This window comes from Talpa europaea (genome assembly GCF_964194135.1).
Source record: "Talpa europaea genome assembly, chromosome: 5".
Classification (NCBI taxonomy): Eukaryota; Metazoa; Chordata; class Mammalia; order Eulipotyphla; family Talpidae; genus Talpa; species Talpa europaea.
In genome coordinates this window covers 106,539,354-106,566,503 of record NC_140071.1, presented here as the reverse complement: position 1 = coordinate 106,566,503, position 27,150 = coordinate 106,539,354, and the positions used below count along the sequence as shown (strand labels likewise).

Sequence of the window (27,150 nt, the reverse complement as noted above, 5' to 3'; positions counted from 1 at the left end):
TAATCAGGGAAATGCAAGTCAAAATGCAAATCAAAGCCACATTGAGATACCACCTTACACCAGTAAGAATGGCACGTATCAAAAAAAACTAGCAACAGCAGATGTTGTTGAGGATGTGGCGAAAAAGGAACTCTCCTACATTGCTGGTGGGAGTGCAAACTGGTCCAACCACTATGGAAAGCTGTCTGGAGGTTCCTCAGTCTACTAAAAATGGAGCTACCATATGACCCAGCAATTCCACCCATAGGGATCTACCAAAAAGACACAAAAACCTTGATTCAAAAGAACACCTGTACCCCTATGTTTATTGCAGCACTATTTATAATAGGTAAAATCTGGAAACAACCCAAATGTCCAAAAATAGATGACTGAATCAGTGGTATATATGTAGTATATATGCACAATGGAATACTATTCAGCAATCAAAAAAGATAAACTCATGTCATTCGCAGCAACTTGGATGAAGCTAGAAGGAATTATGGTCAATGAAATAAGTCAGAAGGAAAAAGAAAAATATTGGATGGTTTCACTTATAGGAAGAATATAGGGGAACCAAATATGACATTAGGAGAAAAAAATAACAATACAAAACACAACACAACAAAACAAAACAAAAAAACCCAGACAATTATAAACCACATACATCCTGCAGGGGAGGAGGAGGGAGAGGGATTAAGGGAAGGAGGGAGGAACACAGGGGACTGTGGTGATGGTGCATGGGTACATTGGTGAAGGAAATTCTGTGGAGACTATACCTCAGGTGGGGCCGGGGGATGCAAACATTGTTTAAAAATGAACAATGTGGGCCTTCTTGGAGGCGCAGCGGTTGAGCACTGGGTTGCGAAACTGCACGCAGCCTCTTGCATTGCCGGTTCGATCCCCGGCCACCGGGGGAGGGTCCCACATGGCACACAGACCTCTCCTGCCTCACCTGCTGCTCCCCTCAGCAGTGTACTTCTGTCAGTCTGCCTGCTCTGCTCTCCCCTCTGGCTCTGGTGAATTCTCTTATCCTCCCATGCTTCTGACTGTACCCAGTTCTTGTATAAATAAATAAATAAATAAATCTTTAAAAAAAGAAATGAACAATGATCTAAAAAAATATATAAATAAAAAGAATATTTAAAAAAAGGAAAAATGTTTGTTTAGATCTTCAGTACATTTCTGAAAAGTTATTATTTAAAACAACAAAAACAAAAAAAACACAAACCAATCCCAAGCTTTTCTACTATGCACTAACCCACCAAATCTACCAGCACTCCACTATGTCCAATTTTTCAGTTATATCCATACTCTTTTCTTTTTTCCTCTGTTGCTGACTTTTCTGGTTTCCATGGGAATAAAGCTATATTAAATGCCCTTGTCCTCATTTCAGTTTTTCTGGGACACTAGGGCTATGTCTAGACATGACTAAATGCCAGGGGAGTGCAGAACCTAAATTGTTATGTTTATTCATCTTAATGGTTCAGTTGATTCACCTTTGATATTGAGCAGTATATCTGTGTAGACTAGATAAAGTATATCTGTGTAGACTAGATAAAGTAGAGCAAATCATCAAGCTAAAGGTCTTCTACTATGATGGCATACAAACTGAACTTAATCCTCAATGGCAAACTATTATGCATAGGAATTCTAGGAATTCATATCTAGTCTCCTATGAGAAATACAGCAATCTTTATAGATGTCTTAATATGTAGATCTTAAAATATCCATTATTACCAACAGAATTCCAGATCTTTGTAAAATGTTGTTTCCTCATTTGAATTAATTTTAAATTACTATCTTTAACATATATTTTGGCATCTATAATGGTCTATATATGCACAAACACACACACCATTTATTTATCTATATTTATCTATGAAAGCAAATGAATAAACTCAAAATACTAGCAAAGCTATTAATATATTTTTTAAGAATTTGTAATATTAGAATAAATAACTAAACACATAAAAATAAAAATAATAGGAATATATATGATTTTGTCAAAAGATTTCCTTCAAACAGATTAAGAGGTTTACAGGAAATACATGCATGGCACTTCCCAGTACTGTCTAAAATTGCTTCCCTCCTGAAAATGAATGATTTCATAAAATTCACACTACCCCATTACTTAAGCTAGTAACAAAACAACCAGAAGTATAGACATAGGGTGTATAAATGTGAATTTTCAGAAATTCATTACCAAATTTGTAAAAGGGGGGATTGTCAGTAATGAAACACAGTCACCAAGTATCTCCTGTGTTACAATTACAGTAATTAAATTGTTCTGAACAGTATATATGCTTGTTGTGAACTGCAATGAATACACAATGAGTATTGATCTTCATTGTACAACTTAATTAAAACTTGTCTGGGAGAAGCCACTAATGAATATAATTAGAGGAAATGTTTGATACCAGAGTTACTCTGGAAGACATTAATTAGATATCAGAAATCTTATGGAAAATGTTTTCATTCTATTATTTATATTTAAAATAAAACCACACCATTAAACTGAGAGACAGCCTTCAAGGTCATTTTCCCTCAACCATTGTATAATTAGAATGAAGATGGGCATATTGGTTGCTATTCTAATCAGTAATTAAGAAGATTGATTCTCCAGGAGAAATAGCTCTAAAGGGGTCATTGAATATGTAGTCTATGCAAATTCCTGAAGTTAATATAGGAAAAAAAAATTCTCACTAATACACAAATTTTTAACATGTAAAAGTCAGTTAACTGTCCAACCAAATAACAGATCATAATAGAAACTAATGCAAACTAATCTGAAGTATGCTTTAATTTTATTACTACATGCTAATAATTTTAATGCTTTCTTGAACAAACAGAGAAAAGCTTTTAAAGAAAATTTGCTTTCAAAAAAGTCAGAGGTTGCTAACTGTTCTTTTTGTTGGAATTCTAGGGGGGGGAAGTAGATGACAGAATGAATAAAATAGAATATTCATAAGAAGATTTCTAATTCCTAAATGCCACATATTCTAACAATTAAAGATTAATCTGAGTTAGCAACTCAAATATGCTCTTCAATGATTATAACTTTCAAATATTCATAATTTGCTGTGTTTCTCTTTGACTCCATTGCTTCCTCCTTAACATCTTGCTAATATTAGTCACAAAAAAGTAAAAAAAAAAAAAATAGTTGCACTGGGGTCTACAAAAAAGATATAGAGGAATTAATGTGTCCTGAGACTTTGAAAAGCCTAAAGACTGCTCAGAGTTACCACCATCTATGGGCAAGACCTTGAGAGCATGTGTGATCTTTGTGTCAAATAGGTTAAAGAGAGAGCCAAAAGGCATATTCTTACCATTATCTTATTTTTTTCCCTTTTCCATGATTTTCACTTTAACAAAAAAACTGGTAGCTGGACCTCCACCACAGTATGAAGAGAGAAAAATTTGGATTTGAGGTCAATAATATGGCATTCTCTCTTGCTAAAGGCATGGAAGCAAAGTCCCATTACATACAGAAGAATTTTGATGGCACTTGCCTATTGATTTTCATTTAACAATATCAGAAAAGCTACTGGATTCAATTACAGCACACATTTAACTAATCTGTGGGAACAAACCCCAGACATAGAGCTGTCCAGCCTCTCTCGATGGTCTTATTCAGCATAGATGTGACGTTTTGCTTCCGGGCTAAATTTCATAATTTGACAACTGCTGCAGGGAATAAAGAACACTTGATAAAATGAATTCAGAGAAAGAGGACATGTGTTTCCCATTAGAAAACTAAATTTGTAAATTTGGTAAAATTGTTATAGGTTTAGGGGTGTTGTATAGATTTCTAGCATCTCTTTAGTTAAAGGTAAGAACTCACAACCAAATGTATTTCCACAGTCAATGAATGGGCAAGCATAATTTATTTTGCAATATTGAGCATCCTAGGCAAACCACCTTTTTTAGAAAAAAGAAAAAAAAATACAGAAAAAAAGAACTTACTTGGTGCTTACTACGTGTCTGATGTTCTACTGGGCAACTTATATTTGTTCTTTCATTTAATCTTTTCAATAAACCCAGAGACACAACAAGAACAATGAAATTTTGCAGTGGAGTGTGCACTACTGCACCCCAGCAAGGAAATTAAGGAAGGATGAAAACATGAAGCAAAACATGAGGCTTACCTGAAAAACCATAAATCATGCCTATGACTTCCTGCAATCAAGTGGCTCAACCTGACAGGATTGAACTACCTTGATTGTAGATGCCTATCTCCCTGGACATCCAAAGGTCATGAATTAAACCTTTCACTTGAATGAATCTACTTTACTATATATGAAACACTGCCTTTGAATACTGCTAGAGAATAATCCCACAACCAAGGAGACTGATTTATTTTAAATTAACAGTAGCCTCAAATGGATTATCAACATCATCTGACAAACCTACTATCCTTAGGAAATTAATTCCTTCACACATTAAACCACAAAGTAAAGATTTAGTTAAAACATAAAAAGAACACCACATTCTCTTCTAGTTAATACCCTCTCTCTGTACTCTTCTAAACTCAAGTTATTAAATGCAATGTCAATATCCCTATATATTTCTACACACCCTTCTCATTCCTAACTAATTGCAATCGTCTTCAAATTCACTACTACACTAAAATTTCGGTTACCAAGCTCAATAGTTATAATCATATATTGTAGTTCTGAATTACTAATTTGCCTTCTCTTTAAGAAACATTTTTCTACGGTCTCCATGAAAAAACTCCCAACGTTTGTCTTTAATGACTACATATGTCTGTGATTTTCTTCTACATCTCTGGCTACTTGTTTCCATTTTAAGCTACTCTTCCTTAACTACCAACCTTAACTCTGATCAAGAGTCTTTTTTTGTAGACTTCCTTCACTTCTCATTCTATACCAATAATTCTTGACTAGGACTTAACCTAATAATAAAAGTTTCTTGAAAAAACAAACCAGTTCATATGCACATGGTACTAATTCAGACTGTTTAGGATAGGGAATGACTGGTATATTTATTTTTTGTTTGTTGGTTGCTTTTTACAGGCAATATTTGCATTTATCTTTCTGTGTAAAAACCCTTTAGAAGAGCTGATGACTTTCAAAGTCTTTCAGGTATAATGTTAATGTGAATCACCCCCAAATTCATGTATTGTGTCCATTTCTCTATTCTGAAATTTCTTTTTTTTAAGATCTATTTTATTTATACAAGAATTGGGATATAGGCCAGATGTGCAGAAGGGTGAGAGGATTCACCAGAGACAGAACAGGCAGAATGACGGAAATACACTAGTGAGGGGAGCAGTGGGCGAGACAGGAGAGGTCTGCCGCGCCATGTGGGTTGTTCCGCAGCCGGCAGGGATCGAACTGGCACTGCAGAGGCTGTGGACAGCTTCACAGCGCTGCACTCAACCCGCTGTGCCACTCAACCCTCTGTGCCCACTTCTGAAATTTCTATCAATTCATTAAGCATTCTGCTGGTTATTAATGCATTCATGATACACAGTCACCTGAAAGTCGGCCTGTCCCCAAATGGGATATCCTCCTGTCCAAGAAAAAAAAAAATTCCTCCTCCTGTGTACCATACTTCTGTGCATGTAAGAGAGTAGAATAAGTTGTTCTTTCCAGAAAATCAGCTAAGTCACCTTCGTCTTCCATCATTTTTACCCTCACATTGAATCAGTGACTAAAGGCAACCAACTCTAACTATATGCCACACATAATTCTCTAAACTGTTGGTGTGTTTCATTCCACATAAAACCAGTCCAGAAAAATCCTTGCTGTTGTAGCTTTAAACTTGAAAATTTTCCTAATTTGTCAGTAGAAAGGGATGATGCCTGACAATTTCTTCAAAATACTTTATCCAGAAAGTCTTTCTAAGCTGCTGATACCATTACGTCACTCATTCACTCACTCAGTCACTTCAACCTTCCAATTGCGTGAGAATTTTTTAATGTGAATCCTTCCATATTTGCTTCTATTTCCCTCTCCATTCTCATGCAGGATTTTCTCTTCCTTCATTTTAGCAATACTGTACTTATTTCAGTTCCAATTATGTGGTCTCACTATTGATTCTGTTTTGTCCAATGAACTGTGAAGGTGATCTGCAAGGGAAGGGAGTTTTGAGAGGAAAATATTAGAAAAAGAAACTCCTTGCTGTCTTGGCAGTTGCTGGGTATGGGTGTATTTCCTGGAACTGATGCAGCCATCTAGAGAAAATAAGGAGAATCAGCAGGAAAGCAAAGCCTACAGATTAAGGTTGGCAGAGTGAAAGGGTGGAAATATCTGGTTCCAAATTATATCATAGAGTTGCTAATCCATCTAAATTTGAAACTTGCTCTCTTAGGACTTTCTGTTATGTGGGGAAAATCAATTTTGTTGTTTAATCCAATGGGGAAGTGATTTGCTGTTATTTGCCGAGGAAGACATCCTAACTGGTACAACTGCAAAATGGCAGAATTTGCAGGCAAACTCCTGCCTCTCTTTTACTGGCCTCATCATGGCTTGATACTTCCAATAGTCTACTTACAGATTTCCAATGACATTTTCAAGGGAATCACTTAAATTTGCAGATCATTTATCTTTGAGGCGATATCAAAAATAGATTTTTGTTGTCTTTTTCAATCTTACTATATTGGGTTGTTGGAAAAGTCATGACACATTTTTGCATAGAATACATCATGCCTTTTTCAACAACCCAACATTATGTTTAACTATTGACTACAATTGTATTGTCCTTGTTCATTTAAAATACTTTCATCTCTACTAATTCTATTGTTTTGTTTTTCCCTTTTGTTTGAAAGTATTTTTCATAGTTATAAACAAAGAAGTTTTTAGACATCGCTCATCAAAAATTAAGTAGAATATTCATATCATAAAGAAGGCAAAAATCATTCAGAAATCTATACTAAACATTTTAAATTGTTACATGCTCTAAAACTGTGATATCTGGTGAACAGAGATGGCGAAAAATAATTCAGAACTAGTATCCACCATATGTGTGGTATCCATACAAAATGTTTAGGCAAAAGTGACAATGAAGGGCCTCCCCTGGTGGTGCAGCAATTGAGCACTGGGCTGCGAAGCTGCCCACAGCTTCTGCAGTGCAGTTTCCATCCCCGGCCAACAGCAAAGAGTCCCACATGGTGCACAGACCTCTCCTGCCGTGCCTGCTGCTCCCCTCAGCAGTGTATTTTGTGAGTCTGTCTATTCTGTTCCCCGCTCTGTCTCTGGTGAATTCTCCCACCCTCCCGCACTTCTGACTGTACCCAGTGCTTGTATAAATAAATAAATCTTTAAAAAAAAAAAAAGTGACAATGAAGTCCAGAGGCAGTTAAATTAGGAATGATGAGCAATCAACTACATTCACAGGACACAGGGCATAAAAAAAAAAATAAATTATGGTTTTCAATGACTACCTTATCAGTGGTGGTAACCAAATCTGTCAAATCTTACATATTGATTTTATTCTAAAGAGAAAAGTCAACATTAGATAACACAACAAGCTTGAAAATAATCACACTACCAAACATACTTATTTAATAGTTAGTTCCATGTCACTATATGAAAATGTTCCTTACAAAATGATGTTAATCCTCAATACTTAAATACTCAAAAAATAAATGTTATTCACAATTTACCCTGAGAAAGGTGCACTGCATAGAGCATACTCATTAGTCCTATAGCTCTGGTTTTCTACTATACAAACTTACTGGAATTTACTTTACTTTGAAGACCTCCATCTCATATTTGTAACATAATTTATTGAAACATACAATTAGATGTGTCTCTATTTAACATACATTATGTTGCTTAATCTAACACTGACCCTTTGATATGTTATTTTCATCATTTTACATATAAGAAAATTGAAATTGAGAAAAGTTAAGGAAGTATTATAAGGTCTAATAAGGACTAATAAGTTCATGGCTGAAATCTAAATCAAAGCCTATATAATTACAAAGTTCTTTCTTTTGCTTCTTTGAAAATTCTAAAGCATATATACATTTATAGGTATATGATTTAGATATATTCATATATATAACAATGAGTTTTATTAAATAAACAAATTGTGAAAGGTATATTACATCATTATGGTAGCCAGCATCTACCATAATGCGCTAAATTGTACCGTAAATAAGTTAGAAGTCTTCAGACATATTATTCTAAAAAAAGCCGACTTGAGTTTTTCCTGAAGAAATAGTAGTTTATTATCAAAGGCAAAAGGATAAGCAGCAATGTAACAATAAATCCTCTTTCCTTAATGTTTTCTTTGTTATTCATGATGTTTTAAGGATGTTAATTGGGCCAAAACAAGGCATCTATTAGTCCAAATATACTTTCCCTTTAGATGTCAAAAAGTACACGATGTCAAAAATAGAATGAGTAATATATGCAAAGCTGATTCTTTGTTTTGAATGAATCCTTACTCCCACTCCCTAATTATTCCTAATGCTTGATTGAAATATACCAAATTGCAAAACAATCTATATAATCATTAGCTTTCCAGCCTTCAGGGTAGGATAAATGATGATTAGATCTGAACATGCACTAAACCAGACAGAAACTTGCACAAATTTATTGTCTATTTTAAGGTGATGGCATATTCAAAATGCGCAGACAATTGGATGGCCCATTAGTTATCTTTGTAAAATAAGAAGTGACCCAAATTTTGGTAGGCTGATGTAAACTCTACATGATGATTTTTTGTTCTCTAAAATAGAAAAAAATACCTATCACAAAAAATCTTTTGGGCCTCCCCAGTGGCGCAGCGGTTGAGCGCTGGGTTGCGAAGCTGCCCGCAGCCTCTGCAGCGCTGGTTCGATCCCTGGCTGCTCCCTGGCCACCAGAGGAGGGTCCCACATGGCGCACAGACCTCTCCTGCCTCCCTTTGCTCCCCTCAGCAGCGTACTTCGGTCCTTCTGCCTGCTCTGCTTCCCACTCTGGCTATGGTGAATTCTTTCACCCTCCCGTGCTTCTGACTGTACCCAGTGCTTGTATAAATAAATAAATAAATCTTTAAAAAAAAAAATTTTGGATAAGTTTTTTATCATCAAAAATTAGTCAAAATATAAAGCAAAACAGAGAGAAATACTAATAAGTACTATATTCAATAATTGTCGGTGGTTGAACATAAACATTTGTCACTCAATTCTAATTATGCACCTCAAAATAACCAGTAGCATTCAAGTTGAAATATTTTTAAGTCAGTGTATTAATATGCAATGAATTTTATGTCTTAACAGGATATGATTGAGGATCAAGAAACAATACTTTTTTGACTAATGAACTTGGTACCTAATATCTATTCTTCAGTCAAAATATAAACTGGGTAGTTGACTAATTCTTATTTTCCATAGAAAAGGAAATAATTACTTTCATTTTTCTTTTGTATTGTGACAGACACTTGCATACTTAATAATTATTCACATCCATTCTCTTCCTTTGGTTTCAGAATCTCACTCGTGTTTGGAGTGGCAGTATGCCCAGCACCACACAATGGGTCATGACTGGTTTTAGCAAATAATGATAATCATGTTTCTATTATCTTAGGCTCCATTGAATCTGGTGGCCTTGTTACATAGGTTTGGCCAATGAGATATAAACAGAAATCTGCTAGCTAGTTTTGGGGAAATTTTGCTTTCTTAACTGAAAGAATACTACAGTTGACATGACTCTTGACTCCTCTTTCCCTTCTTGTTCTGAACTGGATGTGATATTTGGAGATGCAACTATCTTCTTGCAACCAGGAAGCAACAATCTTGATAGACAAAAAAAAAAAAAAACCCGCAATGACTCCCATCCTGACATTAGACTATTGAATCTAAACTACCAGGTATCTATTCTGAAAATACTTTCTCAAATATAAAAAGAGCCCTCTACATTTTAAGTCACCAATGTATAATTTTACTATTATTTGCAACATAATACAGATAATACATAAACACCTGAAGAAAAAGTTCAGCTCACTTGTTTATCATCTATTAAAGTTCTATGGAATATGACACCTGCAAAAGGTGGGCTCATTCCTTTATAAATATTTATTAAGCGTCTGCTTAAGCAATAAAAACTCATCTTGGTCCTGGGGATACATCAGTGAATTAAACAGGAAGCATCTTGCTTATTACCCAAACTTTCCATTGCTTGACGATGAGAGAAAACACTTGCTTGAATTTAAACTACCTGTGAAATAATCATTCTATATCCCTGGAGTCAGACTCGCTTAGGGTATAATTATCTAAATTAACTTTTGGCACTTAGGGATAGATATGAACACATTCAAAAGGAGTATAATATTATCTAGGAATCTAAAGGGGAAATGTTAATACATATATCTGGATCAGTTCTGATAGCAAATGGCACAATCACTGATTATATATCCAATCATACTCAGTTTTTTGCATTTTCATATTACCTTTTACAATTCATTAACATATTGGATGTCTTTAGGGTTCATTGTGTTACATGATACTAATACATGTCACCGTTAGCCTTAACACATTTTCATATTTTATTTTAGGAGATTAATATTAGAAAATATTTATATAACATTTCCAGTGTGTTAATCATAAGTACGTTCATTCTATCTATCTTTCTATCTATCTATCTATCTGCTATCTACCTATCTACCTACCTACCTAAATTTGGTGAGGTAGTCTCAGTGTGGTGTTTCTGAAATTGCCTGCATTGAAATTACACACAGTCTAAAACCTATAGAATTAGGATGTAGTAAATGGCGTCCAGGAGATTGCATTTAGAATGTCCCCTCCACCCAGTATGTTCTTATTCTTAATTAGCATTACATAACATTTGAATTAGGCTATGATCTGTTCAATGAGACAAGTCTACTTATTGCACAGTAAAAATGTTGTGGCAATGTCAAACTGAGTCTGAAAAAGCTGTGCAACTATACTGATCCCAGAACAAAGATAACACTCTTAAGTATCTCTGTTCTAAGGGTTCTTTTTTTTTTTTAAAGATATACAAGAACTGGGGTAAAGGCCAGATGTGCGGGAGGATGAGAGGATTCACCAGAAACAGAGCAGGGGAGCACAACAGGCGAGACAGGAAAGGTCTGCTGTACCATGTGGGATTCTCGCCAGCTGGCCAGGATCGAACCCACGCTGCAGAGGCTGTGGACAGCTTCACAGTGCTGCGCTCAACCACCTGCGCCACCAGGGAGGCCCAGTAAGGGTTCTTTAGCAGGAACAAAAGTTACAATTATTTACTGATATTCTAAAACTACAGATAGCCAGATTATAAATCCATGGATTATAAGGGACTTGTTTTAATCATTTTAATTCAGTGAGTCCAGATGGGTCTAGACATAATATATTTTGTTGTTGTTAGACATTATTATTTATATGTCAGACTTGACATATTTAATAATGTTCTGAAGTTGACTCTGATAAGCTCCTATAGGTTAGAGAACACTGGCTCAAAGTAAACTTTGCCACATATTTTAATTTGTTTTTAAGCTAGATATCTAGAAAGCCACAGGTGAAGTCACAGCACATTGATCTTCTACACAAAATCCCTTTTACATTTAACATGTGGTTTTCACACTTAGCTCACAATGGCCCCTGTGGTTCTAAAGAATTGTCTCAGAGGTACAGATGAAGGGAGGGAGGAGGTAAAAACACAGCCAAGAAACTGAGTAACTCTTTTGTTATCAGCTTTATGTATTGGATTTCTATGGTTATTTGTTTTGAAAGAGAGTTTACTGCTTAAAAATAGTTCGAAATCCACTTCTAATATTATGTTCCTGGCCTTCAACAATGACGGTAATAACCTATTAGGATGAAAATCAGTTCTGCATATATTGAAAATTCTGATCATATCATTTAATGCCCCAAACACAAATATAAGTGTTTAGTTTCCAAACAAAGGGGAGGTTCCAGGTTCCCAGCCCCACCCAATGAAGGATTTAGCTGAGCATCCATGGAAGGACTCAGGAGAAAAGATCTGCAGGAGGCACATGGAGCAGAGAGACTGGTGAAAAAGAATCCAAACATGCTTCTTGCCTTGGATTTGTTCCAGGGACTTGGGGAACATGGAAGGAGACACTTGGAAGAAACTTGGGTAAGAAACAAGAGAGGAGGCTGACAATGGCAGCCTTTATCTTGATTTATATTTTCATTTTGCTCTTTTCCTTCCAGATGTGCTGGCCTCTTCTGTCCCTTTCCTTTGGTTCCCCACCAGAAGGTGCCTTAGACTTGTGGCAAAGCTTTTGGGACAAACCTGTTTGGCTGAGGATTTACCCACAAGGGGTAGGTAGATTTGGGTGCTTAATTTGGAAACTATATCCTTTCTTTCCACTTCTTTCTATTGCACACTAATTTTATTGAAGTCCTTTTCTATTGAAGATCTTACACATGTTTAAGCATTCTTATGCATTTAGAGCATGCAGGTTTTGGGGGTCTTGGGGGTGCCCCTCAGTTTGCCCAGTAACACCACCACAGTGACCAGCTTATTTCAAATCCCAGAGTCAGGAAAAAAATGTGTTTCTTGATGAATTGACAGGTTTTTGACCAGGAATCGAGAACTGTGTAACTAAAAACTTGTACTTAAGTTTTCTGTTCAACTGCATTAGCATTAATGATAGTGAGACGTTCTTAACAAAGGTTTTCCATGTGTTCATATATTTTACTTGCATTTTATTATTCCTGTATAAATTGTTTTTCCTACAAAAATGTGATTTTAGTAATAAAACATGATTCTTTCCTTGAAAGATGGTGTGCACAATTAAAGCACAAATCATAATGCTAACTACATTTAGGTAAATGTAATCTCTAGCATATGGATGTAACCAAGAGCTTATGCATCAAACACACCTGGTTCCTTTCCTGTTTATTTGTTGTGTGACATATGCAAGTTACTTAGTTTCTCCCAACCCTAATCTCCTACCAGTGAACAGTAATAACAGTAATAACAGCCATCTCACATTCACATTTACTATAAGAATCAAGAGATTACATGGTTATAGTCTTCATAGAAATGGTCATTATTATCATTCCCATCTAGAGAAAGACTCAGATCAAAGAATTCTTAGCTCAGTAGAATATACTGCTATTTCTGCTGTATTTATTATTATTTTTAAAGTAAACAAAGAGACAGTTAATCAGGAACACTAATCAGACACTGGATAGAACTAAACACACTAGCCAAACTACTTCAATAGTCATTTCTCACTACATTTTTAATGTTCTCCATTATAAATCTATTTTTAAATGTGAATTCTATTCACATGGTGAATGGTATCCACTTTCCTACTACTCTCTCTGCAATATTAAGAATTCCTTCCAAGTTATAAATCGAAAGTGCTTCATAAAGTAAGTGACAGTCCAAATAATACAGGGAAATCCAGAACAAATAAAAGAGTAAATCCATCTCTTCCCAAGAAATGTAGACCATTAAGAAACATATGTTTTATATTAATTGTTTTTCTAGAGGTAAAATTAAATCATGCTTAAAGCAGAGAAATTTATTTTGTGTTGAATGATAGTGACTCAAGTCATGAATTCTGAGAATTTATTGTAAAAAAGGGAGCAGGAAAGCAGTAGCTGAGTAAGTCTTAATGAAATAGTGACCAAAAAATGTCTACTGATCCTTGTCTAATTGTTTACCAATCTCAATAGAACTTTTTTCTCATTGATTCTTTTGGTAAATCCAAAATATTCTACTGGTAAATTTTTTCCTAATAAATTGTTTGGGTTGGCAAATTGCACATTTTTTCATTAGAAGTTTAGAAGAGACTATAATACCAGAGATTCTAAGCTCCCTTACTTATAAATTTAGAAGAAGGGCTATACTGGTTCCACCAGCAAGGGAAGTAAGTGGTAAGACTGGGTGTTTTTTTTTTTTTTTTAAAGCACTGTCTTCAAACAAATGATGACATTTCTTAATAACATTAATTCATTAAACATAAATATACTTCACTGAGGAAATATCAAGCACTGTTGCTGGCTTTCAATGAGTTTATAGACAGGCCAAACTTTCTTTATATAGATGCATGTTATACATGTAAAAAAAAAAAAACCTTGCCAGTAATTAACTTGCTTTAGTTGGCAAATGATACTATCTCTGTTACTGGGGAATTAACAGGTCAGAAGAGAACTTTCTCTGGTTAATCTTTATTTTTTGTAGTTATTTCTATTCTGTTGAAATACTCCAAGTATTAAAAAAAGGAGAAACCCAACACTAATTCAATGTGCTATATACTTCACATGGAATAAGAATTAACACACAATCTTGGGGTAACTTGAAGTGTTCTTACTTTATTGATCTAAGTAAAAAGATCAAGTTAGTCAGAGGAAGGAAGGACCTGAATGTTTCCTAGTGAGCACCCAGAACCCCAATGCAATAAAAGCAGGCTTCCCCCACAGAAATCTGGAGTGCAGGGACAGACAATAGTGTCAGGAAGGGCAGAAGCAAATCCTGAGACCTTGGTACCCAGCTCAGGGAGTTTATATTTTATCCTGAGGGTATTGGAGAGTCATTAAAGGGCTTACTAGGGAGTAAACAAGGGCTGCTAGAGCAATTGAACTGAAGTGAAATATTTTCCTCCTAATATTTCCATTCATTTTAAATTAGACTATACTCACTGACTAATACAGAAAATTAGATCTTGTGGAGACTCAACCCACACTGTTTTTTTAGAACATATATTCTTGACAATTATATAATTCTCACTATGTACCAGAATTTTTACAAAGTATTTCATTATGCAAACTCATTCAATTGTTAAAACTCCAAGCCATCATAAAAATCCCCATTTTATAGATAAGAAAGCCTAGGCACAGAGGTATTCTAGGTTGCCCAAGGTCACACAGCTATAAGTGATTCAGCAAGGCTCCAGGCCAGCAATATACTGTCCCCCAAAGTGAAACAAAGATCCTGCACTTCTAAGACTGATTTTGAAACGAATTCTGATTTTCAACAGATAAATCTTTATGTGTTCCTGTTTATAACAATGATTTATCTAATCCATCCTACAGACTTTTTGATGAAAGTCTCATGAAATAATGTAGGGTAGTACATTGTGTAAGCTACAAAGCTTTGTGTAAGCTACTTGCATTGTAAGTTGCATAAAAGTGATTATAAAATATTTAATATAACCCTCTATATAAGGAAAATAAAAAGCACCAAGGGGTTGCCTTGGATAGGAGATGAAAGATGAATATATTTTCTACTGAACATTTCAGTCCCCTCATTTGTTATCAGAACTATCGCCAAAAATATGTCACAAGTTAAGGCCAAACTGTATTTTCAAAACAGCCCTCTACTCCCAACAAAACAAGGGGTGATGAACAATAATAGTTAGCACTTTTGGGGAGAGTTTAACAATGAAATTTCTGCACACAAAGGTAAATCTAGAGTGTAGACTGAGCTAGGGATTGAAAACTGGTTATCTTACATACAAAAGCCTGGGCATGTGGAAGATTTTGAGCAAAGATGAAAGAAGATATCAAAATGGAGTAAATCAGCTTGGAAGAATCTGATGACAAGCAGTTGGTCAATAATTTAGTAAGGAGGAAAAAACTTGGGAGTTACAAGTGACCAGGAAAACAGTTATACCCAGTACCATACATGGAATTTTTGTATGCACTATTACTGTACTTTCTACTCACTATAAAATGATCCATTGTTTGGTAGGTAAGGGCAAAATTGTTGACAAATTGAGGAGAGAAGCAGACTTGTGCTTGAAAGACCACCTTCCTTTTTGGCAGAAGGCAGGGGTATTATCCAGCCTTATAATGGAGTAGAAGCAGTGGTGGGCAAGGGTCTGCACGTTTATCCTTGAAACCAATTGACGCCAGCTTGCTTTTGCCATCACCTGGTGGTCAGCAGTTCAGAATGTTATCTTCCTAATGATGCTTTTTTTCCCACTGAATGTAATAAAACAAAGTTGTTAAATCTAGAGAGTAGATGAGGAAATGGGAGGACTTATCTGGTGGGACAGAGAGAGACATGTCCTTCATTCCTGTTTCAGTACATTCCCACTATAGAAGAGATAAGAGCAATGCTGTAAGGTTTTGAATGCCGATCTCTACCACTTTTAGATCTGTACCCACAGACAAGTTATTTAACTATTTCCTGCCACAGATCCTTCATGTGTAAAATAGGAATAATAATAATGGTATCAGCAGTAGCTGTAATAATAATACTTCCTAGGTATGTTTAAAAAATATATCAATAAATGTATGTAAACTCTACTTGGAACAAGGTCTGGCACACTGGATGTCAATAGGGAATGTTAGCTATAGTTTTTGTGTACAGGTGTGCACCCATGAGCATGCAAATTCATATGTGCATTTCACAAGTAGATCTGTATATACTCCAAATTTCCTTAAACCTGCTCATGCTCACCTATATAAACCAGATAAATCCTCAGAGAATTATATTAAAACCTTTCAGAAAATATAAAAGGCCAATTATGTTTTTAAGTAATATTTCAAATTCTGCATATAATTAAACAGAACAGAAAATTGTACATTTCAGATTAAAACAGAGGTATTAAATTATAGCATTAGACTTCAGGAAATGACTAAGGAAATGACTAAGGATTTAATTCTCCCAACTATGCCCTTTCAGCAGGATTTTAGTGGTCAAAATGTATTTTTTAAAAAAATTTTCACATTATGTTTACCGAGATAAACTAGGTTTACATCATTGTTTTTGCTTTGGGGTAACTACATGTATACATGTATTATATATTGCATTTGTGTATTATATATTACATATGTATGTGTGCATTATATATATTTCATGTATGTTATATGTATTATACATGTATGTGTATAGGGTTCTATAGAAAAGGTAAAACAAAAAATATACTATTCTAGGACTAAATATACAAAATATCTGGAGTTATTTTTTGATTTGTTTTGTGACTAATAGAAACAGCTAACCTTCACCTAGGAAATAATGAGGTAAAATGTAGCATTGATAGTCCAGGATCATTGTACTTATGATTTTCTCTTTTTTTCCTCATCAAAGTGTTGTTCTATATTAAATAATGAAGAAACCTACAGATAATCAGGATAATGTAATGTGGTGGATTTTTCTCTTAGCTAGCTCTATGCAAAATTTTCATTTTCTTTTTTTTTTTTAATTGTTTTCTTGTCCTAGATTCTCTTTAATCATCCAATACAAAGAAAATGATACGTGGGATTGTGAAATCTAATCTCAAATACCCCATACTTACTAGGAGGGGAAATCACAGAGACTTACATTTGTTTTGTCCCTGCTTTGTTCTATGAATTTTACTAGACAATAAATATATTGTATCATTTGATTTACACAACTTTATGAGTGTGCATTAATAATTCACTGTAATTATGTAGAAGCTGAGGTTGATGGTTCAAGACTATAACAAAGCTCATACCACTATCTTTATTTTTTTAAAGATTTATTTATGCATACAAGAACTGGGGTACAAGCAAGAGATGCGGGGGTGGGTAGGGGGGTGGATGAGAGGATTAACCAGATACAGAGACAGAGTGAAGAACAGAACAGGCAAACTGACTGAAATACACTGCTGAGGGGAGCAGAGGGACAGACAGGAGAAGTCTGCTTCACCACATGGGTTGCTCCCTGGCCAGCCAGGGATCGAACTCATATTGCAGAGGCTGCGGATTGCTTCATAGTGCGGTGCTTAACCCTTTATGCCACCAGGGAGGCCCCATACCACTATCTTTACATCTCTACATTCTTCACTCCCAGTGAGAGCACAATGACTATAAAGTCAATTAAAATTAAGCTACAAGGCCCTCAATGACAAGAGTCACTTCCATGTCATTGAGGCATTAGCAATGTGGTCATTATGTCCATGTTTCTGTTATACTTGCAAAAGTAATCCATTTTTGTATTATTTTTCTAAAGAAATTTTCCTTAAGTTTAAATCCACAAAACTCCTGCAGCAGTGTTTTCTTATATCCTAATCCTTACCCAATAAGGTGTTGACATGCATGTGATATGCAGAGGTTTTAGTCAGCTGCACTCCCACAACTAACATTTGTACAGTGCTCCGCCAATTAGAGAGTAGTTTAACTTTATTTGCTCTCTACATTATGTGAAGTAGGTAGTAACCTACTACAGATAAATAAACTGAAATAAAAATTAATAACTAAATGAGTGTTCACAGAACTGAAAGTTAGTAAGTGATGGAGATTAACCAAAAACAAAACCCAAAAGAAAATAAAAACAAATATGTTTTGAATTCCAACATTTTTCTTTTTGTTTAATGCCAGAGCATTAGATCCTCTTCTTACTTTGTTTCACAGGATTAATTAGAGAGACAACAAACCTGCAAGATTAAATGGTTCTGTTGTTCCTGCCCGCGTCCTTACCAGAGAAATCAAATATGATAGTTTGAAACTTGAAGTGGTTAAAATTTCAGACATTGCAGTCTCCATGTATTTCCTACTTTTCTCAGAAGGTGTTCTGTACCCCCTTGTAGGAGACTCTACACACTCCTTGCCTTGAAAGTAACTCCTGAGGGAGAAGGGAGTCCATTGTCTTCTTCCACAGGAGGAGGCATCAGCCTCACCTGCCCAGCCAGAACATGAGGGGAGGCCTCACAGAACTAGGAACTTGGCTCAAAGACAAAGCTCCTGCTGCTGACTGCTGGGCTGAGCTGGTGCCAGCAGGATCTACCTGCTGAGTTTGTCTTTCCACAGAAAAGACATTAACAAGCATCCTGGAACAGGAATGTGGAGACAGAGCAATGCAAATAAGTGAGTTATCTTATAGGAAATGCAAAAGTGACAGAGAAGATTTAAACTTTTTACTTCCGATTTACTTAGTTTAAAAAAATCACTTTACTTGACAAAATCTACTCTTTTTTTCTTTAGGGACTGGTTTCCAAGATTTATTTAAGAGGACTATATTGTCTTATCACCTACTGAGGAATCATGATTTCCTGGAATGTTGAAACCTAACAGGCAAGGCTTCTTACCTTCTACTTTGCCCTTCTACCTTGTTAAGACTAGTCAAAGTGTCTGACTGGTAAGGCAAAAGGAAGGAGGGACAGAGGGGAAAAAGATATGTGACAGATGAAAATCTGAGAAATTATTGTAAGAGACAAAAGACACTACCCATCTCTGAGTAAAAGAACAGACTGTATTTTCTCTTAGTCTTCCAATACTTAGCCTGAAACATGTTTCCAAGTAGGAACACTTTCTCACAAACCATATGCAAAATATTTCAACCCTCAAGTTTTGGCACCCCATCCCCCCTACCCCCCAAGTCATTTACTTAACAGAGTTATGGTCCCAGTTCAGTTAAGAACTGAAGCCATATGTGATGGACTGAGATGATGGCCTGGGCAACAGTCCAGCAACTAAAATAGAATTAGAATCATCACAGACTCTTTAATCCCAATTATTTAATCTGCAGGGTGTCTAATGACACAAGTATTTGGCATGACTAGTTAAAACAGTAGATCTTACAGAGAAATAAAAGGGAAAAAGATAAATGAATGAAATAAAATAAACTCAAGAGGTTTTTTTTTTTTTTTCCATTTGGCTGGAATTTATATCTTCAACAAATACAAAATCTGAATGTGTACATGTGTATACGACGTGTAGGTGTGATATTTTTAAAAATCAGATAAAAAATAAAGACCAAGTACTTTCATCAGGATCATTTTCATGCTGATACCACTTCGACATCCTTTCCCACTCTTTCTTCCAGACTCGCCACAACTCTCCCACTGTACATCTGGCCAAATTACAGCACTCTTCTTAATAACTTTACAACAATTGAAGCCATGATCACCTAGTATCTCGGAGACACGGATGGGGGAGAATGCATGTCCCTAGAATCAGCGTTTGATCAACAAAGTCTTATATGTTCTCTAATAGTTAAAGAAACAATATGAATGATATTTAATTTAAAAAGGAGTAAAGTAACATAAATGCTGACCACAGACTAAAACTGTAGAACTTATAGGAAGACTTAAAGTTTAATGATGAACAGAATTTACCAGATTTCTTTACATGGAATTCAATGTATATGGCACTCTAAATACTAAGTTTACACACATTTTTTCAGAGACTGTTTGGCAATATTAAATACTATAAATGATTCCTTACAGTTTTTTTTTTTAAATCACTGAAGATAAAAACACATTTAAAAATCTTCTAACATTTAATGGCAGTTAATAAATATCATCACACTATACCATAGAGTTTTTAAACACTCCAAGTGGTAGACCTACTAAATTAAAAGTTTCTTTTATGACTTTGTAACAGCTGATATTCTCATTATGGATACTAGATGAAAATTTTAGGTAAACTTTCTTTAAAAGACAAAAAATGAGCAAAACATAAATTACCACACTTTTCAGTGCATAATTCAAATTTGTATGCACTTTGCAGTATTTTTTTCTTGTAGTTTATTTTTTATTTTATACTAACAGATTATAGCAGGTAAGGTGGTAAAGACATTAAAAAAGAATTTTAAAATTATACTCAAGATATTTATTGATCTGAATCATAACTCAATTAGGTGCTTTCTACTGTTGCTATAATGTGAATTTTAACTTAGAGTTATCACTTGAATTTATGTAATTAGAATAAATGGAAGAACAAATTCTAAGTATGCAAATTTCTAGTGTCAGAAGAAAAATGTAAATTCTGATAAGCTTTTAATATTTTATAATATCTCTATCACTATCTATTTGAACTTGATTTATAAATAGCTACTTCATGATACATTTTATGGCAATAGTGATCACCCTATTTTTGTGGAAATTTTATTATGGCATGTTGTATTTTTTAATAAAGGTATTATCAAAAATGATTTGCTGTCCCAAATTTGAATTTGAAATTCTTAACTTATTTTTTTTGTTCAAATGTATCTTGTTCAAATGCTTTAAAATTTATTTTACTAACTTTGAATAAAGTTTTAAGAAGAGTTTTAAAAAGAGAAAGGGAAATATAAGATAAAGGGAGACTCCTCTAGGAACTTACACAGATTGTTTTCAAAGTTAAAAACTATATAAAAATAGATTACTTACTTTCAAAAATAAACATTTGCAATAGAACAAATGGTTCAGAAAAGATTTTCACAGTGAGTAACTGTCAAGTCTTCCAGTTTTTCAATTCATCCGGAGTGCTTTAAAAGCATTATGAATAGAGCAGAGAAGCTCTTATTTATCCATTTCTCTAGCAAATGTATCTCAACAAATTCACTTTGTTTATTATTTTAATAATATATAGTTAAACATTTATAAGAATTATAAAATATTTCAACCTTTGTTTGCAAAGCCTTTAAAATTCATTTTATTGTGTATCCACCTTTATATACAGGCATATAAATGTACGTGTGCAATCTAGTCTGAGATAGAACATATGATAAAGTTTCTAACGTCAATTAAAATTACTGTCAGATGTGTTTATATACGTAATTGACTATTATAATGCTTTTGAAGAAATCTCTAACTGACTGATTATATAAATTTTGATCAGACTAAATATGTATTTACCCAGTAGAGCATACCAGAAGGAGCTATTCTGCTCTATGGATAAATACATACTCACCAGAAATATTAGAATAGTAAGAGTCATTCTGAGTCTCTAAGGTAGCAATTTACATGTTTAACTCCCATATTGCCTTTATAGTTAAAACTCACTCTTGAAAAGAAATAAAAATGACAAATACTGTAATGGTTAATGAGCAAGTTTGGATATTCAAACTTTAGCTAATTTTATGAAAATAATTGGAAAACTATTTTAAGATCTCTAAAAATGTCATAATCATCTTTGAATAATTAAGGACTCTACTAAATTCAAACTACTCATTAGTAAAATGGAAAAGATCTATCTGTTAATTCAAAATTTTAAAACAACATATAAGGAGTCATCATTACTTGTACATAGTAATTTCTTCAAGATATTAATAGCACATTTTTCCATTTTTAAAAAATTAAATTTGACTCATAAGAGGAAGAATAACTGGTTAGTTAAAATAATCATATGCATATAATCTATTTTTATAGTCAATGGTAGCAAGCTTTCTTTCAAATGAAAGATAAACAAAAATTTTAAAGAAAATAATTAGCTTTATACAAATATGTGGGGGGAAAAAACCACAGAGCACTCCCAAAAAGATTCAAGTGGTCAAATCAACCAGGAAAAATATAGTGAAAATTACTAATGCATAATAATTTTCTCAACAGCAGTGATACTGAATAATTTCTAATATGCCATTAAACAGTTGGGAATGTTTATCAATAGTTACATCTCATTTTTATATTTTATAAAGAAATGTTCTAAGTGATCACATTTTGTACAGCAGAGTATTAATAATTTAAATAATAGTAATACATTTCTAAGTATAGAAAACGAGCCCTTTCCCATAACAACAATATCCTATAAGAACTGAAATACAGAATTAATAGTATTTATGAATGATGATATTACAAGAACATTTTCAATCAAAGGAAAAATTTCCATGGCAAATGCAAGAATTGTCCACTCTCTTCTCTATCCTAGATGAGGAAATAAAATCCTCTTACCTGTCATCCAGACATCAGACAACCAAGATCTTCATATACCTCAAGATAAAACCTAAAACTTCAAGACCCAACCCTCAGTTCCCGTTTCACTTTTAAAGCGAAAAGCCTAACTATTTATGGCCCCTTCTAGTTTCAACAATCTATGATTCAAATAGGGGTAATGGCTCTCTTTTTGTGTTCAGTAGTGTCCTGGTGAGGGAATGATTTTACTGTCCCTTTTCTGTGGGGTCCTGCTGCTTCCTCTAAAAGGAAATGAATTACTACAGGATGACAAGGTCACAAAACAAAGTCATTTAGTTTTACAAATCAATTATGTCTTCCAATCTGTTTTATGGGCCTGGTCCTATTATACACCAAGAAAAACCCTAAAACAAACTTTCTTCCTTTTCTTTCTACTGAAAACAATTACAATTTTATGATTGTTTCAAACAGTTTAGGCCATAACTTTTCCCTTTACATGTTTCTCTTTGGGGCTTTTTTGTCCCCAGAACCAATCCATTCCATTTTCTCAAACATACAAAACATTCAGGGACAAGAAACTGGACTTTCCAAAACACGAACTGCTGACAACTGTCAGAAACACTTTACTGGGACATTACTGGCTGTAGCTTCAATGAATTAAGCTTGATTCACTGCGGGTGAATCATTTTCAATGCAGAGCTGTTCAGCAGTAATTGGCCAAGAATCCCTGCTGCGAAAAGCACTTGTCAAATAATGCTTGTTTACAAATATATCTCCAGACAGCAAAAAGTGGCAGTTACTGAATAAGTTCAGGGCCACCTCCAATATTCATAACAGTGGACATGCTTCTTTTACACATAAAATCTATTAAAATTTTCACTTGTTGATACACTTGCCTATATTTATCTTACTTGATCATCTTAGACAAGTTTCTTGCTTAACATGCCTCTAAATTATTTTATAATGCTGTATCTATTTAACTATAGTTGAAAGGTTTCTTCCACATGTAATTTATGCCTAATGCATGTAACAAGAAACTTAATTTTTTTAATCTTAGATTCAAGCTAAAAAGTAAGTTTTTTTCTTATTGTCCATTATCCAATATATGCTGATTTTCATTGTATATCAATTCAAGCTTCTAGGTATTTATGTTTGGCTTTCCCTGGTTATTTTTTATTTCTGTATACCTAAATTAAATTTTTTAAAGTGAGTACAATACCTCTTATTAATATAAACTCACATTTATTTCTGCCTTAAATTTCCCCTCTTTTATAATGAGAACATTCATATTATACACTTACATAAGACATATATATACACTATAAGACACACATAGACTATAGTTTGAGAAATCGCTAAGCATTTTATAGGTTACAGAAAACAAAGTATATGAGAGCAAGTTATTAATAGACACAGTGCAGGCACTGAATCTTTCAGTTCCTTAGCTTCCTAAGTCCCTCAAGAAATAATCAAAAACAAACTAAAAAATTCAAATTTAAGTCTTAAATAGACTGCTGTTGTTATTAATATCTTAATACATTCTCTCTGATCAGTTTATAATAGCACTATTACAGAAAAACAAAATGAAACTAAGGACATGAATCTTACAAAAGAAACTTAAAGATCTGGAATGATATTAATGAAAAGAGCAAAACTGTGTTCGACAAAGATGGGATGAATGAGATAAAGTCATAGATATTAATATATTTTTTCTATTTATATAAAATAGTAATATGTTCCAATATTTGCCCCAGACAAAAAAACAAGCTTTTATGTTTAGTCTTCAGAGCACTGGGGAATAATATACCCCTAAATTTTGGTTAGATCCCTGCAACCCCTTCTCACTATAACGCAAGTTTTGATGTGTTCCAATAGCTGGGGTTAGGACAATACAACCTGTGGGTGTTAAGTCTGTAAAATCCAAGCTACTTTCCACAAGATACAGGTTCTGCTTACAATATTTTCTAGAATCAGACTGGTTTATTTCCTTGCTTCCCTGCTTCTTTTTGCCTCTTACTCCTTCCTGAACAGTCTTGGTCTCAGTTTTCATTCAGTATCACCAGAGGCTTCATCTCTTCCAGTCTCTAAGCAAGAGCTACTACTCTTTTTAACCTCTACATAAGCCTCCTTTACACAACATACCTTGGGGGGGGGGGAATGAAATAACAAGAACATGAAATGATAAATGTGTATTACTATTACTCTTTAAATCAAAAACAAGATTCCCTTCCCATGAAACAAGATAGCTAATAAAAGGACTCCTAAGTCTGTCATAATACTCCAGACTTCTAACACAACAAATTTAACAAGAGATGTTAAAGGACTATGACTTCAGAAAACACTTTCAACTCACCGGGTTTATGCATGGAAGATCTTATCTATACATATATATATATATATGTGCATACATATATACATACGCATGGACGATCTTATCTATACATATATGTGCATATATGCATATATATCCCCCCACAGTATATATGTGTGTATGTGTGTGTATATGTACGTGTGTATATATGTGGAGGGAGGGCCGGAGGGATGGATGGATGGAACTGCATATAATCCTTAAATTAGATGAAAAAATAAATTTAGGGCTTAAAGAAAGAAGTTCATGGCAAGGGGTGGGGAGTCTGGGTCTGCCCTGCTTTCACATGGCTCATAGCAAGCTGGCAGAGCTCCGAAACCAGCTCAGCGCCTCTCCCGTGGCCAAGACACTACCCGTGCAAGTCACGAGAACACACACGACTCCGCCGCCGCTGCTTGATCTTTCCGGTCCAGCTTCCCCTGCCCCAGGAGGGGAAGGAATTTTTTTTTAAGGTTCTGTGCTTCACTTAAGACACCGGGAGCCCCAAAGCGGCCCCAGCCTTGCAGCCGATGGGGGTAGGGCTCCTGATGTTTACGTAGTGGAGCTGATCGCCTCGCGCAACCCAGATCCGGATCTAAGATGTGTCCCCCACCCGAAAGGAATGCGCCCTTGAGCTGAGACCCGAGCGCAGTCGGGGTGTGAGAGGAGGGACCCCGCGGCAGTGCCCCAGGGGCCGAGGGCTGCCTGCAGAGCGCTGGCGGGAGGAGGGACTAAGCTCCACTCCTGGAGCTCCCGGCACCTGTGAGGCACTGCTCCAGCGCGCGGCCCTACTCTCCCAGCGCCAGCCGAGACAGTGGTGTGGGTTCCGAGCGCAGAATTGGGGGTGGGGAAGAGGGTTGGGGACTCCGGGATCGGCGCTGGCTGGAGGGATTTTTCTGTCTTGGAACCCGGAGACATAACCCTGATGGGTTCCAGCAGCAACTTCCAGGCAGGGACACTCCCCCCTCCACCTCCCGCGGTATCCCACCTTCCCGCCTGCTTCCACTTCGCCTCAGTGTGATGACGAGCCCCACAAAGTGAAGGGCACCCCACAGTGTGGGGCGCCTTCTCTCCTTCGCCATCCCCCTCCCTCGAGAAATAATAGCTCTCGTCACCCACCCCAGAATAGCATCTGGTGATGCCCTAAATAACAACTCCCAGAAGGCACTTTCCCCCAAAATAAAAGAATCCAGCCACCCCCACAATGTTTCCCATCATCAGCCTCAAATAACGGTTTCTGAAAGCCCCACCGCTCCCAAGATCCGGATCCTTGCGCTTCGGGCAGCCCCTACTCCTTCCAGACCGAAATGTCACTTCCCCACACGCTTCCAGTGAGACCCAGCCGCACCCAACCTCCCGGAGCAGGTCCCAGACCCCTTTCACCCTCTGGCTTCTAACTTCCCAGCCCCCCCAGCCAGCCTCTGTCCACATGGAGGTCGCTCGCCCAGCCCTCCGCTGCTAGTGTCAAACAATGCAACCAGAGAGAGCAGAGGGAGCGCGAAAAGGCCAGAGAACGCGGGCGACAAATATTAATTCCTGACCAGGCGTGAGGTTTAGTCCGCGGCAGCAGCATCCAGCGCGCCCCGACCCGCACTCGCAGGCCCCGCCTCGCCCATCCGCCCGGGTGGCCGCGGTCCCCACCCCCACGGTGCTACCTTCATTGCTGGGGCTGGCCAGGAGGGTCCGGAGAGCTGCGCACAGTAGAAGGCACGTCCAGAGGGGGGCCCTGCGGGGTGCAGAGTAGCAACCGGCCAGAGACGCAGAAGTGCTGGGGGGCTCGCCGCTGCTGCTGCCGCCGCTCGAGGGCCTCCGGCGTCCCGCACCCCGGGGCCCTGAGCCCCGCATCTTCCCCGGCCGCCTCCGGCGCTGCTGTCCCGCGCCGCTCTGTGCCCGGCTCAGCCCTCGCGCGGGGGGCGAGGGAGGCGCGCGTCTCCTCCTAGATCCCCGTGGGGTCCTTCGCCTTCTGGCACGCGGCTCCTCCGAATGCGGGAGCCACGGATCCTCTGAAGCCGCTGAAGTTTGCTCCGGCGCCTCTCTCCCTCCTTTCCAGCGGGGCTAAAGGAAACACTAGTTAGGCTTGCTGGTGCAGCTCTGTTCTGGGCGCGAGGGTGTCTGGCGAGAAGGTCCCGCGTCCCGTTCCTTTGCCTCTTAAGACTTTTTAAGGATTGCAGTCTTTGAGATGCCACGAGGGGGAAAGATAAAGGCTCCTTTTCGGTTTTCAGGGTTGACATGGACGAGGGTCAGGAAGACAAGTCATCTCAAGTCAAGAAGGAATCGTCGGTAAAAAAAAAAAAAAAAAAAAAAAAAAAGAAGAAGAGGGAAAAGCCGGGTGGCTGAGGATAATAGACGCGGAA

At 36.4% G+C, this 27,150-nt stretch overlaps 1 protein-coding gene across 10 annotated transcripts in view; it reads right to left on the bottom strand.

Annotated features, from left to right (window-relative positions):
* EPHA5 (EPH receptor A5) overlaps nucleotides 1–26,641 on the bottom strand; it is a gene marked incomplete at both ends in the record, with an annotated part of 318,509 nt that extends 291,868 nt beyond the window's left edge. For 5 of the 10 annotated variants that reach the window (XM_084234105.1, XM_084234106.1, XM_084234107.1 and 2 more), the window contains one exon: nucleotides 26,452–26,551. Coding sequence is in view for 5 of the 10 variants with exons in the window: in XM_084234099.1 (XP_084090225.1) it covers nucleotides 26,452–26,641 (190 nt within the window). Of the gene's footprint in view, nucleotides 1–26,266 lie in introns of all 10 variants that reach the window. The other 5 variants (XM_084234099.1, XM_084234102.1, XM_084234101.1 and 2 more) reach the window with 2 other exon arrangements.
* Between the last annotated feature and the right edge of the window lie 509 nt (nucleotides 26,642–27,150).